General features: G+C 43.9%; 1 protein-coding gene across 3 annotated transcripts in view; it reads left to right on the forward strand.

Moving 5' to 3' along the window:
* The window catches only part of TMEM182 (transmembrane protein 182), an 80004-nt gene extending 75101 nt beyond the window's left edge, over positions 1-4903 (forward strand). For 2 of the 3 annotated variants that reach the window (XM_080684249.1, XM_080684251.1), the window contains one exon: positions 2692-4897. In XM_080684249.1, the coding sequence (XP_080540375.1) occupies positions 2692-2912 (221 nt within the window). In that variant the 3' untranslated portion in view covers positions 2913-4897. Of the gene's footprint in view, positions 1-2691 lie in introns of all 3 variants that reach the window. The other variant, XM_080684250.1, reaches the window with a different exon arrangement.
* Positions 4904-19540: the final 14637 nt, after the last annotated feature.

Below are 19540 nucleotides of genomic sequence, written 5' to 3' on the forward strand. Positions count from 1 at the left end.
GGTTTCAGGTATACAATTCTACAATATATCATTGGGGTATTGTATTGTGTGTTCACCACCCCAAGTCAAGTCTCCTTCCATCACCCTTTATCCCCTTTTACCCTCTTCTAACTCCCCCTCTTCCTTCTGGCAATCACCATACTGTTGTCTGTGTCCATATGTTTTTCTTTTCTTTTTTTTTTCTTTGCTTAATCCCTTCACCCTTCTCACCCAGCCCCCAAACCTATCCTCCAATAGCTGTCAGTCTGTTCTCTGTATCCATGAGTCTGTCTGCACTTTGTTTATTACTTTATTTTGTTCATTAAATTCCACATATAAGTGAAATCATTTAGTGCTTGTCTTTCTCTGACTGCCTTATTTCACTTAGCATAATACTTTCAAGTCCATCCATGCTGTAGCAAAAGGTAAGATTTCTTTCTTTTTTACTGCTGAGTAGTATTCCACAGTGTAAATGTACCACAGCTTTTTTATCCACTCATGTACTGATGGGTACTTGGGCTGCCTCCAAATCTTGGTTATTGTAAATAGTGCTTCAATGACCATAGGGGTGCACATATTCGTTTGAATTAGTGTCTTGAGTTTCTTTAGACATATTCCCAGAAGTGGAATTGCTAGGGTCATAAGGTAGCTCCATTTTTAATTTTTTTCAGGTAACTGCATACTATTTTCTATAGTGGCTACACCAATATGCGTCCCCAATCCAACAAAAAATGGGCAAAAGACCAGAGTAGACACTTTTCCAAAGAAAACATACAGCTAGCCAATAGATGTGTTCAATATTACTAATCATCAGATAAATGAAAATAAAAACCACAAGAAGATAACACCTTACACCTGTCAGAATGGCTATCATCAATAAATCAACAAACAACAACTGTTGGTGAGGATGTGGAGAAAAGGAAACTATTGGTGGGGATGTGCTGTTGGTGGGAATGCAGACTGGTGCAGCCACTGTGGAAAGCAGTATGGATTTTCCTCAAAAAAATTAAAAATGGAACTGTCATATGACTCAGCAATTCCACTTCTAGTAGATTGATAAATGAATTCAGTAAAGTACCTGGATACAAAATAAATATCCAGAAATCAGTTGCATTTTTATACACCAATAATGTATTATAAAACGGGAATCTGAAAAAAAAACACAACAATTCCATTTACAATTGCTTAAAAAATACCTAGGAATAAATATAATGAAGGATGTAAAATACCTGTACTTGGAAAATTATAGGACACTTAAGAAAGAAATTGAAGAAGATAAAAATAAGTGGAAGCATCTACTGTGCTCATGGATAGGAAGAATTAACATCATCAAAATGTCCATACCACCCAAAGCAATCTATAGATTCAATGCAATTGCTATCAAGATACCAATGGCAATATTTCACAGAACTAGAGCAAATATTCAAATAATTTATACGGAAACACAAAAGTCCACAAATAGCCACAGCAATCTTGATAAAGAAGAACAAAATAGGAGAAATCATGCTACCTGATATCAAACTATACTACAAGGCCATAGTAATCAAAACAGCATGGTATTGGCATAGAAACAGACATATAAATCAATGGAACCAAACAGAAAGATCAGAAATAAACCCAGGACTTTATAGTCAATTAATATTTGTCTGAGGAGGCAAAAACATACAATGGGGTAAAGATAGTCTATTCAATAAATGGTATCGGGAAAATTGGACAAATATATTAAAAAAAAACTAGACTACCTTACACCATATAAAATAATAAACTTGGAATGGATTAAAGACTTTAATGTTAGACTTGAAACCATAAAAATCCTAGAAGAAAACATAAGTAGTAAAATCTTGGACATTTATCATAGCAATATTTTTTCTCATGTATCGCCTCAGGCAATGGAAACAAAAGAAAACATAAACAAATGGGACTACATCGAACTAAAAAGTTTTTGCACAGCAAAGGAAACCATCAACAAAATGAGAAGACAACCCACTGAATGGGAGAACATCTGATTAATTTCCAGAATTTACAAGGAACTTATAAATTAAAAGACAGTATATCTATCTTTATGCCATAACGAATCTTCAACATATACTGTATATTTTAATTTTAAAGAATCATGTATATTCTTTTACATTAATGTTTTTATCTATTTCTGTCTGGTACTTAATGTTGGCTTTTATTTTCATAGTCATATTTGATTGTAGCACTAGTTATCTGTGTTATAGTAATATAACAATATTAGTCAGAGAGACCTGAGCATAAAATTACTAACTATGTTTGCACATACTGAAAAATGGGTTAATAGTACCTATTTTATCAGTTTGTTGTACATAATGAAAGAAATAATGTATTACAGTGCTTATCCAAAATCAGGAATCAGTAAAGACGGGTAAATGTTAGAATCAATTCCACCAGGCAGGGATCTTTGACTCTTATGCTCACAAGCTCCTAATACAGTGCCTGGCACATGCAAGTTCTCAGCAACTCCATGTCAGCTGTTGCTTTGTGGTGGCTCTTACTCTACAGCCCTCATCTCAGTGCTTTGAAAATTAAACACAACAGAGCTGCATATAAGGTACATAACAAAGGGTCTGACACAAAGAAGGTGATTTGGCTAGAACTATATTTTTAGAGACATCCTTAGGCAAACACTTGGTGAGTGTTCTTGGGAAAACATCCTCGGAAAGGCTAATGGTCTTTTCTTCTGTCCTCCAGGCATCCTGTTTTCCCTGGTGGTGATACTGTACGTCATCTGGGTCCAGGCAGTGGCTGACATGGAAAGCTACACTAACACGAAAATGGAAGACTGCTTGGATTTCACGCCTTCTGTCCTGTACGGCTGGTCGTTTTTCCTGGCCCCAGCAGGGGTGTTCTTTTCTTTGCTCTCTGGGTTACTATTCCTAGTTGTTGGGCGGCATATTCAGCTACACCACTAACCACACTGTTGCCACCGGCATTTTCTTGAGAAGTTTGAAAACAGCATATTTTATTTTTATTTGCTCCCGTGATCCTAGCAGAGAATTAGTTGATGTAACTTCTTAGTTGCTATTTCAATTAGCCATTTCACTTGTGATTTCCTCTAATAAGAAGGTTCTGGAATCTCTCCAGACACCAACATGTTTTCATCTTTTAAGTACCACCCAGAACCTGGTTCTTCAGGAAGCAGGTAACAAGGCCTCCTTCATTGCACTTGCCAGAGTTCACATGGATTGCAGATATTAAAGACAGAATAGCAGCGTAATACCATGTGCTGGGGCAATTAAGATTTGATTCGAAGCCTCCTTCTTGGCATTCACTTCCGTTGCTACTTAAAAAACATCTTTGGAAAGTAATTAAGAATGGAAAACAAGTATCAGAGAATTTACTCCATTTCTTCTCCACACATGTACATATCCATGTCTACGTTCACTGACTCCTTTGAGCAAATTATTCATTATTTAAATTATTCATTATTTAGATAGCAGTTATTCTTCTAGTAGGAGCCGCACAAACGTATCAGTTAAAATTGGCCACGCAAAACCAAGAATGTCCACTTTCCCCACATTCTTATCAACAGTTGTTTGGTTACATGACATTAGAATTTAACTGTGTATGCTTACATAACCTTGAGCTATATTTAAAAGTTGTAGCAAATCTGTACACCAAAATACATATAATGCAGATTGAATTTTTAGAACTTAAAGTGGGTTAATTGTATATTTAACAGGGTTGAAAATACACAAAAACCAAGAACCTTAGCTTACTACATAATTCTTTTTGATATTTAAAAACTCCCATTTAAAATTATATTGCTAATATGTTCAGCTTATGAAAATTTATTGATGAAATGTGCTTTTAATATGCTCAAAATACTTCTATATGAGGATGATAATAGATTTACTTTATTAAAGACTATGAAGCTTTAACTTTTCCAAGACTGTATGGGTTGTAGTTCTTCTGATCATTTGATTCCTTAATTATTGTCCCTCAAATTTTTCATCTTTACAACAACTCTTTTAACACTTACAAATTTTCTATTTCCTTTAATCTTTTTGAAGAAAACTCTCACTTTTTTGCAAGGGTTGACACCTGGGGTAGGGGTGGAGTGGGAGGGGATGATTCTGTATTATTGATGAGCATAGACATTTTGTATATCAAAGATGTTTGTTCGGTACAGATTGTGAATGAAATCAAACCCATCTGAGAAGCCTAGATCTCGCATTTTGGAAACCTCCCATGGCCGGGTGTGCTAGTGAAGGCATGGCAGGGATCATGGCAGTGACCTTGTCCCAGGGGCAGCGTTTTACCCCACGCTGCTGTGGAGGCAAGGCAGGGCTCAGCAGCCTGCCTGACCGCACAGAGATATTGTGGGTTGGAGGTGCTGCACCTTCCATCAGCTGCCCATGATGAAGATACTGCCCAGTCTTCGCCACACATCTTGTGTTTTCCACTAACCTTGTCTCCGTGGGAGGGGTTTCCGGAGAAATAGCAAGGGTCTGAGATATCTATAGAAAATGAGTGGCATTGTAGTGTTTGGGGACAATTAGCACTTGCATGTAGTAAAAAAACACACCAAAGAAACAAGAATACAACAAAACTTCAGGATTTTAATTGGTTTCTCAAGCCATTTCAATTATATCATAAACAATTTTGTGTAGTTTCATTTGTCTTTTGTTTTACTTTGATATTGCTTCACTTAGTTCTTTGCTTTTGGCTTGATGATTAGAAAAATAATTATGGGTTCTATGCATATTGGTTGTGATATGAAATTATGGCATGCCAGTAAGTTCTCCAGATGATGCTAGATGTATTTATTAGTTCATATCATCTGTAAGTACAACTCCTTTCTGTAGAACTTTGGAATAGAGCCCTTTTCTGTTGTATTACATGTCATTTAGATTTCACACACAAGCTGCTTTCATTAAAGGTTTGAATATTTATAAATTTCAGATGGTTACCCTCACTATCTAATGTACTAATGCGGCTACCATATATTTATCATAAGGCAATGGGCTGAATATCTGATGTGCATGACATTTTTACACACACGGTGGGTTAGTTTGTTTGCTTGGTTAGTTTGGTTGGTAGGTTAGTTTGTTTGGTGGGTTAGTTTGGTTGGTAGGTTAGTTTGGTGGGTTAGTTTGTTTGGTGGGTTAGTTTGTTTGGTGGGTTAGTTTGGTCGTGGGTTAGTTTGGTGGGTTAGTTTGGTCGGGCAGCAGGAACTGGGGGAAAACCACACAGAGAACCACCTGAATGATGCTATTCATGGAGTTTGAGGGTAGGATGAGAATACCATAATGTAGGAAGCTACCCATGGCTCTCACACCATAAGTGCACTCTTACTGGTCATTTAGTCACTTTTATGACTAATCTGTGCAATATCTTTATTGAATTTGAATATTATAATTATTTATGAGGGTGTATGGTGGAGGAGGTGTCAATATTTGGTAATCATCTATCATTTATCTCTACCTGTCTGTCTATCATCTATCATCAACACATGTGTGTGTGAATGTGAATGTTGGTGTGTGTTACAATTATAAATCTGGGTAGAAAGAGATAAAGCAAATGATGGAAATGAATATATCTGAGATAAGCAAATTTAATTAACTTTTTTAGGTAAGCAAAGTTATTTTATTTTATTTTAGATAAGCAAATTTTAAAAAATCCATTTCCCTTGGGTGACAGTGAGACAGCTGTGTTCCCTGAGTGCCGCTTTTACTGTTTGACTCACCCAGGATGGTTTACTCAGTTCAACACGTACCTCAACTTTTATGTTCATGACAATGACTCACTATGCTTACAAAGAGACTCAGACTCAGAGGGTTGGGCGGATGTGGGTGATGATAAAAGGAAGCTGTACATACATGTGCAGGTGGGTAGCATGGTGGGGGAGGACCAGTACTATTGGGATTCTATGGAAAGAAATATATTAATGGGTAAGGAGATGGATCCCCAGTTTGACTTTGGTGGGACTCCATCAGCCATTTGGGGGCTCACACAAAAGAGATGATAATAGAAACTGAATTTTGGTTGATTGAAGGAATTAAATATATTGAGACATTTGCTCAGTAGTGATCAAGCGTAGGTAGAAAAATTCCAACGAAAACTTAGAAAGACAATATATTAGATATGTTAAAAACCAAGGAGGGTGGGGAAATGTTTAACATCACACATATTATAAGAAGCATAAACTAAGCAAAGGGATATTTAACTTGGATAACAGGGAAAGAGGAAAGAGAAAAATGTTCAGTTAGAGCTTAGAGTTTCTGAACGAACAAGCCAAGGCCAGTGGTAGCAACTGTCTTCAGGAGCGTTAAGACCAGCCTGGACTGGTCTGTCAGCTGGGAGCCATAGAGAGAACAAGTCTTAAATGACCATGGAGAAGGATTACCAAGTGTCCCACTCTGGCCTTTGAAGGGCCAGTTTCTCACCAATATATAGCTATGACTGTGAAAAATTGAAGGGGCAATTGAACAGGTGAACTTTGTTATATGTAAAAATCACATGATATATCTAATAATTCTATTTTGTATATATGTATGTATACATGTAATTTATCTAAAGATTTCCTATATAATAAAAGTCTAATATGCAAATAGACTGAACGGTGGAACAACTGAATAACTGAACAACCGGTCACTATGACATGTGCTGACCACCAGGGGGTGCGTGTGGAACATGCCTGGCGTTGGCAGCAGGTGGCAGAGCATGGAACACGGCAGGTGTCAGCTGTGGCGAGATGGTGGAGCAGGTGAGCAGGGCTGCCAAACCAAGGTGGGGTGCTGATTGCTGTTATTGGGGCGAGCCTCTGGTGGTTACTGAAAATTCTTTGCTCCCACATGCCACAGTCCCACTGTGGTCCTGCCTGGTGCTTGCACCTGCTGCTAGTGCCAGCCCTGATCACACCCACTGCTGGTGCTGGCTCTGCTTGCACCCGCTGCTGGCACCTGGTGCCGGTCCCAATCACTTGGCACTGTCAGTGGGTGTGAGTGGCGGCTGCTGGCCCTGATTGCCCCTGAGGGCTTCTCCACCCTCCCCCTGTTCCTGAGGGGTGATTGGGGCAGCAGCCGCCACTTGCACCTGCTGCTGGTGCTGGCCCCAATTGCTCTGCACTGTCAGTGGGTGCAAGTGGGGCTGGCGCTATCAGCGCATGGGAGTGGCAGTGGCTGGAGCGGGGCTACCAACAAACAGGGGACCGGGGGCTGTGGTGGTAAGGGCTGGGTAGGGGCATGGAGGATGGGCCAAGACCTGCCCCTGTGTGCACCACAGCTTTGTGGCCCACATTTCCTTTCAAGGTGCATGAATTTGTGCACTGGGCCCCTAGTCTATAAATAAATTAGAATGATTTTGAATTCTGTAAATAATGATGATTTTTCTGGTTCACACAAATGGCAGAGATAGTCTAAACTGGCTTATGAAATAAGCATGGCTGGAGTAATTGTGTCTGGCACTGCCCCTGAGTGTTATGTACATCACTCAGGGTGGGGAGGACTCGCTGGCATAAGTACACCCAGCAAGAAGTTAATATTGTCATTCTTCTGGAAATCCAGGAGTTATTGTGATATATTCACTGAAAATGTAGATGGCTCTCCCTTTATATGGCAATTCTTTTTCCTTTTTTCAGCATTTCTTTCTCCATTCATCCTAAAAAAACCTGCCACTGTTTAAAAATTCACCAATGCTTGCACATAGCATTGACATTCAAAACTATCTAAACAAATAGGTATTTAAACAACATAGCCTTTAAAAGAGTGATATGTAAAGAATAATGCTTACTGCCTCATATTTTGGTGTATTGTATACAAAGACACTATAAGAAATATTGATATACTAGAGGCCAGGTGCATGAAATTTGTGCACAGATAGGGTCTCTAGGCCTGGCCAACAATCAAGGCTGATCAGGGCCTTCAGGCTGCTGGCCAGGGCCTTCCTTCCCTGGCTGCTGGCTGCCAGCCAGGGCCTTCCTTCATTCCGTGCTACCTCCTGGTGGTCTGCACACATCATAGTGAGCGATTGAACGCCTGGTCTCCCAGTCGAACTGCTGAGGGGACACTTTTCATATTAGCCATACATATTCTATATAATAAAGAGATAATATGCAAATTGACCATCACTCCAACACACAACATGGCCGCCCCCATGAGGTCAAAGAAGGCCACCCCCATGTGGACACAAGATGGCCACCACAAGATGGCTGGCAGGGGAGGGCAGTTGTGGGCAATCAGGCCAGCAGGGGAGGGCAGTTGGGAGGGACCAGGCCTATAGGGGAGGGTAGTTGGGGGCAATTAGGCCTGCAGGAGAAGGCAGTTAGGGGTGACCAGGCCTGCAGGGGAGGACAGTTAGGGGCAACCAGGCCAGCAAGGGAGGGCAGTTAGGGGCAACCAGGCCTGCAGGGAAGGACAGTTGGGGGGACCAGGCCTTCAGGGGAGGGCAGTTGGGAGCAGCCAGGCCTTCAGGGGAGGGTAGTTGGGGGTGACTAGGCCTGCAGGGAAGGACAGTTGGGGGGGACCTAGGCCTGCATGGGAGGGCAGTTGGGGGGAACCAGGCCTATAGGGGAGGGCAGTTGGGGGGGGACCAGGCTTACAGGGGAGGGCAGTTAGGGGCAACCAGGCCAGCAGGGGAGGGCAGTTAGGGACAACCAGGCCTGCAGGGGAGGGCAGTTGGGAGCAGCCAAGCCTTCAGGGGAGGGCAGTTGGGGGTGACCAGGCCTGCAGGGGAGGGCAGTTGGGGGGAAACTGACTGGCAGGGGAGGGAAGTTAGGGGTGACTGGGCCAGCAGGGGAGGGCAGTTTGGGGCAACCAGGCCTGTAGGGGAGGACAGTTAGGGGCAACCAGGCCAGCAAGGGAGGGCAGTTAGGGGCAACCAGGCCTGCAGGGAAGGACAGTTGGGGGGACCAGGCCTTCAGGGGAGGGCAGTTGGGAGCAGCCAGGCCTTCAGGGGAGGGTAGTTGGGGGTGACTAGGCCTGCAGGGAAGGACAGTTGGGGGGGACCTAGGCCTGCATGGGAGGGCAGTTGGGGGGAACCAGGCCTATAGGGGAGGGCAGTTGGGGGGGGGGACCAGGCTTACAGGGGAGGGCAGTTAGGGGCGACCAGGCCAGCAGGGGAGGGCAGTTAGGGACAACCAGGCCTGCAGGGGAGGGCAGTTGGGAGCAGCCAAGCCTTCAGGGGAGGGCAGTTGGGGGTGACCAGGCCTGCAGGGGAGGGCAGTTGGGGGGAAACTGACTGGCAGGGGAGGGAAGTTAGGGGTGACTGGGCCAGCAGGGGAGGGCAGTTTGGGGCAACCAGGCCTGTAGGGGAGGACAGTTAGGGGTGACCAGGCCAGCATGGGAGGGCAGTTAGGGGTGACCAGGCTGGCAGGGGAGGGCAGTTAGGGCCAATTGGGCCAGCAGGGGAACAGTTAGGCATAGATCAGGCTGGCAGGGAAGTGGTTAGGAGGTGATGATGCTGGCAGGCAGAAGCGGTTAGGGGCAATCAGGTAGGCAGGCAAGCGAGTGGTTGGGAGCCAGCAGTCCTGGATTGTGAGAGGAGTCCCAGATTGGAGAGGGTGCAGGCTGAGCTGAGGGACACACACACACCCCGTGCATGAATTTATATATACTGAGTGGCCAGATTATTATGACCACCTGATGTTTGTAGGCAAATTAGCTGTACACAGCATCGTATGGGATATGGAAGCCAAAGGCCTGTTCGAACACCTTTGCTGTCTGCAGTTACCAAGATACAACGTTTCTAATTCGCACAGGAACACAAGGATTGGACAGTTGAGCATTGGAAAAAAGTCATGTGGTCCGATGAATCACATTTCCAGTTGCATCATGCAGATGGCAGAGTGAGAATTTGGCAGAAACAGCATGAAAGTATGTACCCCACATACATGAGTACAACCCTTCAAGCTGGTGGAGGCAGTGTTATGTTTTGGGGCATGTTTTCCTGGCACAATTCAGGCCCTTTAATTCATGTGGAACAACGATCAAGTACATCCTGTCATGTTGATGGCGTATCCCAATGGAGATGGCTTCTTCCAACAAGATAATGCGCCATGCCATGGTGCTCGTATTGTGCAGGAGTGGTTTCAAGAACATGAGGGAGACTTTACCTTGCTTAGGTAGCCCCCACAATCACCAGATCTAAATCCAATTGAGCATTTGTGGGACGAAGTTAAAAGAGCCATCAGGCAACTGCCTCCACAACCATCAAATCTCACAGAACTGGGCAGTGCTATTCATCAGGCATGGTGTCTGATTCCTCGCATCACCTTTCAACATCTCGTGGAGTCAATGCCAAGAAGAATTGCTGCAGTATTGAAGGCAAAAAGTGTCCCAACAAAGTACTGAGGGGGTGGTCATAATAATCTGTCCACTCAGTGTATAGTGGGTATATTTTACTAAAAAAGACTGATATGGTATTTTTATTCTTTAAGCTAAGGGTCAAGGAAGGAATATGGACAATAAAAAACTAAACAAAAGAGAACTGAATTTATAAATGGGGACAAATACGCTAAGGAAAATTAATGAGACATAATGACAGATAAAACTATGATTGATGGATAGTTAGGTAAGTCCTTGGTAAGGAGAAAATTCTGAGTTGCAGGAAAGAATTCTAAGTATTCTGACACATAACAGATATGCAGGGGCCCTCTGGGTGGAAATGGCAGTCAGAGCTCTTCAGGAGAGGCCGCGGGCGAGAAGGCCTGAGCGAAGAAAGGGAGGACATGTCCCAGGAGCAGCAAGGAGGCTGGTGTGGCTGCACATTGAAGGCGGGGGGTGGGGCGGTTTCTGATGAAGCTGGAGAAGTAAGAAAGGCCAATTATTTGGAGCCCTTGTGCCATTATAGTATCTTTTAAAGGAAAAAGTTGAAGGAACTTGCTGGTGGATTGGATATGGGATGAAGACAAAGACAAATCAAAACTTACTCCCAGACTTTCTGGCTTGAGCAAAAGGACAGACAGAGGAGACAGGACTGACAGGGGAGGGACAGGCTGTGGGGGAGGAGCCTGGTTCACGTGATGACAGGTCTGCAATGCCTATCAAATGTCCAAGTCCAACCACTGGAGACAATTGCTATGGCCAGGAGCAATCTGAGATAAGGCGCATTTTGGACTCCCCAAAAATATGGCCATGGGAAGATCAGGCTTTTGGGGAGTGGAGTGCTTTCATGGAGCCGCGAGAAAGCATTTGGGAAGCCTGGAGCGGGCTGAGGTTCCTGGTGAGGTTTACTGCAGACACTGGGCAAATGCCTTATCCCGGTGCCCACAGGGACAGAGGCCTCTTCTCCCCCTCCCCACACCGGTCTTCATCAGAGAGGCCAGCATCCAGCGACCTGTCATGGGCTCCGTCCCGCACAGCCCCTGTCCCCTGCCCAGCTCCTTCCGTGCCAGCAGCCCACTGAGGAGGGACTGCGAGGAGCCAGGGGAGGGCGCCAGGGCTCCCAGCCAGGCCTGGTTCCCCCACCCCAGGCTGGAAAAGGAAGGTCCGGCGTTTTCTCTAACCAACCAATCAACTTCCCAATCCTTCACAGGCTTCTGATGGGCATTCCCCCAACCAATCCATTTCCTAGGTTTTGTGTCCCTTATTCAATCTGGACCTTTCCCAGGCTTGGCTCCACCCCTCCTGGGCGCCATCTACTTCCTCCTGTGCAGGCTTCCGAAAGAAGCACTTCCCAAGGCCCTCTTGGCTTCTACTGGGCATGTGCCAGCAGAGGACTTACCCTTTTATTGTCCTACTAGAGGCCTGCTGCACGAAATTTGTGCACTGGGGGATGGAGGGTGTGGGGGGTGGAAGTTGGAAGAGTGGGGGGTGTGAGGGGTGTGAATTGCCAGAGGGCACAAGCCAGGCCGAGGGACCCCACTGGTGCATTATCAGGCCCGGGAGGGATGCGGAAAGTTGGCCGGAGGTGGGAGGTTGGCCAGCTGGGGAGGGACTGTGGGAGGGCTCCAGGGTGTGTCTGGCTAGTCTTGATCAGTCCTGATTGGCTGGACCCCAGCAGCAAGCTAACCTACCCATTGGAGTATCTGCCCTCTGGTGGTCAGTGCACATCATAGCGAGCGGTTGAGCGGCCTTAGCATATCATTAACATATTACACTTTGATTGGTTGAATGGCTGACTGGACGACCAGACTCTTAGCATATTAGGCTTTTATTACATAGGATCCCTCCCCCCAGTCACCTGCCAATGGACAGGTGGTGCCCTGGGGAGTGTGTGAAGCTGTAGCTTCCTAGTGAAGCAGGCCCAATGTTGGATTCAGCTTCAAGTTTATTAGGCTTCTTAATGTTTGAGTTCCTTTGCTCCCTTCCTTTATTAACATCTAGCTTCCTATGAAGGATGGCTAGAGAGAGTAATTTTCTCTGCACTGAAACACCCAGCATTGAGAGGTCTAGCCTGAAGAGAGACCAAAAACAGAGAAGGAGTGATGGGAAATGTGATATGAAGAGATGAGAATGTTTTGAGAATTGTGCCTCACCTGTTTGACCTGAGGTGTTATTTATGCCCAAATAACACCTCCTAGATGAGGAGCCATTGCGTCTGTCTCCTCCTTTGGAAATTAAGGATAATCATACAGTCTTTCTCTGCTCCCCGACCTGATGCAAGAGCCCACACTGCAGTGTTCCCCTAGCCTCCTGCAACTTGTGAGCTTCCTGCCTCTTTCCTCTGAGTTTTGATCTTTACCAACTCTGCTGAGATGATGACTAAGGCAGGGAAGGGAAGAAGAGCTTTGCTATGGAAGCTTGGAGGTCATTTGTGATAATGACAACAGAAGTCTTGGCATATTGGTGAGAACAGAAGTCAGCTTTGATTGACTGGAGGAGTTAATGAGAGGCAAGAAAGTGGAGAAAGCTTGTTGTGTAATTTCTAGAAGAAGACTGTCCTTGAAGGACAGAAAAGAGTCATGGATCTGGGTAGAAGAGATTGTGAGGTCCAGAGAAAACATTTGTAAAACTGGGAAAGATGAGAGCTAGTTGTGGGTTTCGAAAACGATTCTGTCCAGAGCAGTTAATGATGCGAGGAAGGACCATGACTAGAGCAGATTCATGGAGCATGCCAATGTGTGCATGGAGGGATAGTGGGACCTGCCTTGCTTTAAAGGTCATATATTGGAAAATACTCAGAATGTAGAAAGCTCTCATTACATTAAATTTGACAAAAACAAACAAAAATTCTATTGTACATTTTCCATGTCCTAGCTCCAACATTGGGTCTTGGGGTTACAGAAAGTTTGGCAAATCACCTTGCATAGGTCAAATATATAACTTATAAATAAGCATATGAAGACTCCAGGGAGTGAACACAGCTGAAAGATAGGTCTGAGGAAAATGTTAGTAGGATAGAAAGTGACAGCAGACTCAGGGTGTCAGGGTGAACTGCCTATGAAGGCTCCATCTTGCCATGAAGTGAAGTGCTCCCTGACTTGCTTACCGAGGTAAGTATCTCAGAAGGAGATGTCTTGCTTATATATGATGGCATTAGTTTTCTTTCTCCCTAGGAAAGTCCCAGTGATTGTCAGAAGGCCATTCACTGGGAGGATGGGAACACTCAGCTTCCTGTTTAAGGAAAATTAAAAGACATACCAGATACTACACTTGAAACCTCAATCTGGATTCTGCATTATTTGTTTTGTTACCCATTTCTGATCTTGGAAAATAACTAAGATGAAAGTAAAATTACAGTATAAAAATTTCGGCCTGGCTGGTTTGGCTCAGTGGATGGAGCATTGGCCCACTGACTGAAGGGTCTTGGGTTCGATTCTGGCCAAGGGTATGTGCCTTGGTTGCGAGCTTAATCCCTGGCCCTGGTCAGGATGTGTGTAGGAGGCAACCAATCGATGTGTTTCTCTCACATCGATGTTTCTCTCTCTCTCTGTCTCTCCCCCTCCCTTCCACTCATTCTGAGAATCAATGGGAAAATATCCTCAGGTGAGGATTAACAACAACAACAACAACAAAAATTCTAGTTTCAAGGCCCTCCAGTCTGACCTTTTTCTTTGCTTTCCTCTCCTCTTTTTGAATGAAGTACTTTGTGTGTCATTGATCTTAGAAGGTTGTTTCTTGAAAGAAACCATTTCCTCCGCCTAAGAAGCCCCAGACAAGGTTGGGAAGTGTGGTTGAGTGTTGAGTATCAGAATAGCAGATTTAAGCCTCACCTTCATTATCACACAATATTTATATTTCACAGAATATTAATGGAAAACAAGCAAGCAACTGCCAAAAATATCTGGCTAATTCACACACTGGATAACATGGCTTTTGGTTTTAGGATCATAGAAGTAAAATGTTTTGGAATGTGACTCTGTGCAGCTGTTAACCGGAGAAGATAAATCAAATTCCTACCTTACAAGTGACTGAGATGTTAAATGTGTCTCAGGTCTTGTGTAATGGAGTTCCCAATAGAGTCAACTACTAGCATTGCTAGTTGGTATAGGAAAGTGGTGGTGAGGACACAACTTTCCCTCATGGCTGACGTATGTCATACTCTTAGGAAAGATATTACTTAATTTTTTTATCTGTAATATTAAAAGAATCATTTAGAGAGCTGGGAAAACAAGGTAGCCAGTTCACTTCCCAGGTTTTCACATGTTATCTTTGAAAAAAAAAAAAAAAGCTAACAGGAAAACTGGTCTTGATTTTGACATCCCCACTGGTTCTGGTACAAGATGACCTGTCAGCCAAAGTTTCAGGAGTGATGGCCAAGGTAAGAGGAATGCTGCTGATAACCCCTCTTTGACTGAGTCTCCACAGTAGCGACTCAATAAACATTGGCTAAATGAATGACTGAATGATGTGAATGGGTCAAGCTGCTGTGAAGTTTTGGCCCAGAGCAAGATTACTTTAATTAAGGATGTAGAAGAAACTGAAGAAGCCTCTAAAATTTATATTAAACAAATATTCTGGTCATTTAGAAAAAGAAAAGTCATTCCTTTAAAGAGCTGGGACAGAGCAGACGTTAGCAAATATACTGGATTCTGTCTTTCTCTTTTAATGTACACCAATTGGCAAGTGAGTCCTTCAACTGTAGCAGAGAAGTTTAAGAGATTGCCAATGTTTCTCATCAGGCAGAGTTGTTAATTTACACTGAGAGGACTGGATTAAGAATTTATTTAGTACTTCAAACACTTTATCAAAAAGTACGTTATAAGAAATGTACTAATAACATCTCAGAGCTGGATCCTGCTGCACTTTCCAGGAAGCAGGTGCCTAGTTCATGCGCCGGGCACCTGGCCCACAGGCGGCCAATCCAGTCTATCCACCTACTCACGAAGCTGACCTCTAGAGCCCAGGGGAAAAATTGGGCCATCAGGTTCTTTTCCCTCCTTCCTTCCTGATTCTCTCTTCTCCCCCAATGGTTGCCCTCCCAATATTTACATTGTGGACATATCAAAGGTGCTAGGAAAAAGGAGAGACAGAAGCCAACAGTCAGAAGGCACATGCAGATTTCTGGCGGCGGGTCAGAAAGCCACCCGCATGGAGAGCGTAAGGGAGTCCCATCAATACCAGTGGTGTCATGAGACCCAGAGGCTTTGCTGTGGCCGTTGGAGGCTCCTGGCCTCCAGCTCCGGAACCAGTATCCTTGCCTTGTGTTGGAACACTCTCCTCCCCATGTAACCTGGACTGAGGCTGTCTACGCTCTTGGCAACCCCAAAGCCAAACCAAAACAGTTCCTTCCAGGCCAACAGATCAATGTCCGTATTCCCTGTAGAGTAATTGAAGAGTAACAAGAAGTATGTTCACATTGCTTGTACACTATTGGGGGAATCAAAAAAGCTGGAGCAATTGAGAATTTACTATTCACCCAGTTCTGACTAAGTGTTTAAGTCTTTCCCAGAATACTTGATTTCTAATCCCCTCCCATTTGTTACAATGACATAGATGTCTTGTTACTGTTGTTAATTTCATACATCTAAACCTTTACCTCTTATTTTAAACATTATAATCCTCAGACTTAATGAATAATCAAAATTTGACAACCATTTCATACAAACGATCATCCTCACCCTGCAGACTCAGGACTCCGAATCTGGATTGCTGGCCTTTAGCCTGGCGGGATGTGAACTGGTGGCTCTCAGCATCAGGTCTTAGCCTTCTGTGTATAGAGCTGGTCCAGGCAGATGCCAGCTCTCATGCTGGGCTGTTGTGAGCTATGCTGGGAAGTAAGCCATTGTTTACAACACTGGAGTTCTGGGGAAGTACATTTCAGTTTTAACCAACTGACAAAATTTTGGAACACAGGCCATTTATAAACAGAGTCCTGTCTGCATACATTTTCCACGCAGTCATGTTCAAAGAAGTGCGATGAAAAATTTCAAAGGCAGAACTTTTGTTCTAAGATATGCTCTTAAATGTGAGTTTCTGCCATGACTTATTGCTGACACAATGTGCTCAAGTAACAGAGTCCTTGTAAAGAAAGGCAGGGCACAATTTTACTACAATGCTCTTTTCCCCTATAGTACACAGACCTGCATTTTTAATGTATTGCATAGAGGTAAAATGTGTATGCCAAGGAGAAAAAAATCAAGAGAAATGGAGAATATGGACATTTTGTTTTTCCGTGCTGCCTCTCCATGCCCAGCATGGCAGAGTGACAGGTGAACAGCTGGCCTTGAAGGATGCAGCCGTCATGCATGTCATTGGACTTGGTCTGACTACATCCTGCACTAGCCACGTTTTCATTTTGTACACCACTAAAACATAGTCCAAGGATGTATTTCTGGGCTCTGAGATAACCCTTCCATTTCAATGATTCTCCTCACACTTCCTCCAAGTTCTTTGCAGTGAAAACACTTGTGGTTTTTGTTATTGTTATAGTTGTAGCTGCCATTTTTTACTGCATTTATATGTCCATTGGCACACCACCGACATTTCACAATTCTGATGGAAAGGGCCTCACCCAGCTTGACAAGGTGCCCTGGCTTGAGTATTGTTCTCTGAAGGCCTTACAGGGTTTGTTCTAGCCTCACTCTTAGGGAATGTAAACTTGGGGTTGGATGTCTGTGTCAAAGACAGAATCATATCCTACAACTGTGTTCAAGACCAACACTCAAATCTAAGCCCAAAGAAGTTGAAACTATTGCAAACCACATTTATAATATCATGTGAGGGACAGCTGGGGTCAGTGCTAAACTTTAAAAGATCAGATGCAGAGAGGCAACTCTTGCATAACAATAAGCTCGGCTGTCACACAGAATGGGAAATAACCTATTTGCACCTTGAAAAATATATTCTAAACAGGAGAGGACTTGTTTTTAGGAAGCTGCTCATGATTTACTTCCCGTCTCCCACCCTTAAGAATCTCCCAGTAATAAGGTAAACTTTTTACCATAAATTATACAATGCAATTTTTTGAATAGTTTAAGTGTTTATAGCCTGAGAGCAGATCTGCCCAATTGCGCTGGCAGGGAGACGGCTGGCATGACCTGCTGGGCCTTTCTCATCTCCCATGTCTGCGCGTCTTTGAGATCCATCCCAGAGCCTAATTATGACAGCGGTTTATTATTCTGAGCTCCTAATGGCATACTTCACGAGAACAAAGTAAGAGAGAGAGAGAGAGAGAGAGAGAGAGAGAGAGAGAGAGAGAGAGAGAGAGAGAGAGCCTTTGTAGCGGTTGACACAAAAATTGGAACAAGCAATGATTTCACGGAGGCGCCCGCCTTTCCCAAGTGGTGGAGGGAGGAGGAAGGATTAGGGATAAAAGAGTTGCTGGCAGGGGATCCTCAAACCAATTCTCAGTTATTGTTTAATTTCTGGTATAAACCAATATGGATATAGGTTTTGTAGGAGTAACAGCCATGTTAAATCTGACCCTTTGTCTCAATTTAAGGAGCATAGCTATTATTCCCTCCGCAAACCATATCGAATCTGGCTCCAGCATCACCCTGGGTTGCTGTGCACAGGGAATGGGAAATCAAGCAACATGCCTTTGTTTTTCATCGTTTTATTTAGAAAGAAATCTAAACTTACAGAACAGTTGCAAAGATAAAATAGGAAACTCCCGCACATCCCTTCACCTGCTTTCTCGTGAAACCACAGCATGACTTGTAAGAAATTAATGGTGGTGCAATGCCACTGAGTGAAAGCACAGACCTGCCTCTGAGTCATACAGTCTTTCTCTGCTGCCCGACCTGATGCAAGGGCCCACACGGCAATGTCCCCCTAGCCTCCTCCAACCCGTGAACTCCCCGCCTCTTTCCTGGCCCCTCATGATGCTGATACTAAGAGCACCGATCAAGTACCTGTCAAGTGGCCCTCATTTTGTTTTTGTCTGATGTTTGGACAGATTGGACCTATGGGTTTTGGGAAAGAATGATGCGCCCTTCTCAGTGCATCATAGCATGAGGCTCAGAACATGAGCTAGCCCACGAATGGTGATTGGCGACCTTAATCAATGTGGGCTCCACTGAGTCAGTGACATACAACTTACTCCGTTTGCGAATGGGCCTGAGTTACCAACTATCACAGCTAACCTCACGCTAACAATCAGTTTAGTAGAAATAAATGGAAACAGCAGGAATGTGCTTCCAGTAAGTGTTCAACCCCTGGAATCATTGACTGGGCTTGCCTTCTCAATTTTTGTGCTCTGTGATTGTGACCATCATATAGAGGTCTAATAAATCTCTGGTAATCCTGTAACTTTTGTAGCCTTCAGTGAATCTACCTCTGACCCCACTTGGCCTTGGCCCTTACTCGACGGCTGAAGGTTTTCCCATTGGTGAGTTTTGCATATGTGTAGCCCTGAAGAAAGCAGCACTGATCTAGTTGCAGCCATAGGAGTTGTCTTTTCATGTGCATATGCTACATTTATGTTTTTCTCTCCTTAGTCCTAGAGGTGGAAAAATCAGAAAGAGTGTTATTTCCACCCCACAAATTGAAAACAAAACAAAACAAATAAACAACAACTGATGAACTGATGTTTAGAAAGATTCAAGGACGTGTCAAGGTTATATGGCTGTGGCAATGCAGCGTCAACTGGAGGGTCCAGGTTCTCTGATCCTGAGCCCAAGGAACTGCCTGGACACTCAACTCCCCAGAGACGCAGGCCCTTGCTGGTTGAGAGCAGTCCAATCCATAAGCACGTGGCTCGAACTCTGAATTCATTACTGCGTTATTATGAAATCCAGGAACATTTGTGAATCGCTCTGGTTTTTCCACTTGGTGGTTGTTATTTCAGGAATAACATTCTCCTGTGTCTATTTCTAATTTAATGTCAAGATGCAAATTGTGCCTCACCTGTTTGACCTGAGGTGTTATTTATCCCCAAACAACACCTCCTAGATAAGGACCCATCGTGCTTGTCTCCTCCTTTGGAAATTAAGGTTAATAATAGTAATCAGCTGCACACAAAGCAATTGTGGGGGTTGGGGTGGAGAAGTCTCAATAAATGTAACAGTTTAGGGAAAAGCAAAGTCAGGGAAAATGCTATGGACCTGCTAAATGCAGTAGTAGGATTATGACTTCTCTGCACATTCGCTACGGGAGGCCAGGATAACACAACTGCTCCAGAAACATTAACTTCACTCAACAAATACATATTGGCTACATATAACACCAGAATCTAAAGCTAGAGGGATTTTTAGATAACAAATAACCACAGCTAA

The sequence above is a fragment of the Plecotus auritus genome, assembly GCF_963455305.1.
Source record: "Plecotus auritus genome assembly, chromosome: 8".
NCBI classification, from domain to species: Eukaryota; Metazoa; Chordata; class Mammalia; order Chiroptera; family Vespertilionidae; genus Plecotus; species Plecotus auritus.